The following is a 1,395-nucleotide window of genomic DNA, read 5'->3' as shown; positions in this document are numbered from 1 at the left end:
CCAACCCCAAGTCATCCTTCTGGAAGCTGGTGCGGCACCTGGATCGCATCGACTCCATCCTGGTGACGCACGCGGGCACCGACAGCCTGCCTGGTGTCAACAGCCTCCTGCAGAGGAAACTGGCCGAGCTGGAGGAGGATCCATCCCAGGGCTCGCAGGGCAACGGGGACTGGGCCAAGAACCTCATCTCCCCGGAGCTGGGCGTCGTGTTCCTCAACGCCTCCGAGAAGCTGAAGGACATCGAGGGCAACTCCCGGGTGCTGAAGAGCTGCGACGAGGCTGCCCTGACCCTGCACTACCTGGAGAAGTTGGGCATCCGTCCCAACCTGCTGGCGCGGGACAGCGGGCCCCGCGCGGAGCCCACCGTGCTCTTCCAGAAGATGGGAGTGGGCCGCTTGGACATGTACGTCCTGAACCCCGTCAAGGGCACCAAGGAGCTGGAGTTTCTCCTGCAGCAATGGTCGGGTAACAGCTACCCCAAGGAGCAGGACCTGCCCCTGCAGTGCCTGACCTCGGTGTGCGCCCTGCTCGTCTGGCACCCCGTCAGCCCCTCCGAGAAGATCATCCGGGTCCTGTTCCCCGGCTGCACCCCCCAGGGCCGCATCCTGGAGGGGCTGGAGAAGGTGAAGCACTTGGAGTTCCTCAAGCACCCTGTGGTCACCAAGAACGACCTGAAGGGGCCGGCGGCATCCCAACCTGAGAAGCTGCTCAAGCAGAGGAGGGCAGAGAGCAAGGAGAGCCTCAAGTCTGCTTCCAAGCTCAGCTTGGTGGACGCTGGGGCGCCGGTGCCGAAGGAGAAGGCTCCAAAGGTGGAGAAGAAGGAGGTGAAAGCAGTGACCAAGGAGAAGCCAAAACCCCTGGGGGAGGCGGCCAGAGCAGGGTCAGAAGAGGAGAAAGCCAAGGATGCTCGAGCCAAGCTGGACTCTTCGGTGGAGAAGTTGAAGGCAGATGCAAAGCTGAAGCTGAGCAAGGAGAAGACGGTGCCCAAGAAGGAGGCTGTCCCCCGGAAAGAGGAGAAGAAGCCACCGAGGAAGGATGAGGGGACTGAGGTGAAGGTGGAGGCCAAGAAGGAGGTGAAGGTGGTGAAGAAGGAGGTGAAGGCTGAGGTGCTGCGGAAGGACGCAAAGGAGACCAAGGCAGAGGCCAAGGCTCCTGCCAAGACCCCAGCCCGGAAAACGCCGGTCCCGGAGCCCCGCAAACCCCTGGCCAAGGCCGGGAGCGTCAAGAAGACCCCCCTCAAGAAGGAGCCCGAGAAGCCCAAGGCCAAAGCCCCGCAAAGGGACACAGGGAGCAGGAAGGAGCTGGGGACATCGGATGGCTCCAAATCCTCCTCCCCTGAGGACATGGTGCCCGAGGCCTCACCAGGGGCCGGCGGGAGGAGGAGGGAGGAGGAAC

General features: G+C 63.4%; 1 protein-coding gene across 1 annotated transcript in view; it reads left to right on the top strand.

The window, feature by feature from the left end:
• Positions 1-1,346, top strand: part of MAP1S (microtubule-associated protein 1S) — a gene marked incomplete at both ends in the record, with an annotated part of 2,642 nt that extends 1,296 nt beyond the window's left edge. The window contains one exon of the mRNA XM_010024636.1: positions 12-1,346. Within this exon, the coding sequence (XP_010022938.1) occupies positions 12-1,346 (1,335 nt within the window). The remainder of the gene's footprint in view (positions 1-11) is intronic.
• Positions 1,347-1,395: the final 49 nt, after the last annotated feature.

The sequence above is a fragment of the Nestor notabilis genome, unplaced genomic scaffold (genome assembly GCF_000696875.1).
Source record: "Nestor notabilis isolate BGI_N333 unplaced genomic scaffold, ASM69687v1 scaffold31601, whole genome shotgun sequence".
In the NCBI taxonomy this organism is placed as follows: domain Eukaryota; kingdom Metazoa; phylum Chordata; class Aves; order Psittaciformes; family Psittacidae; genus Nestor; species Nestor notabilis.
Note: the sequence above shows the minus strand (reverse complement) of the source record. Positions and strands in the feature narration are given on the sequence as shown.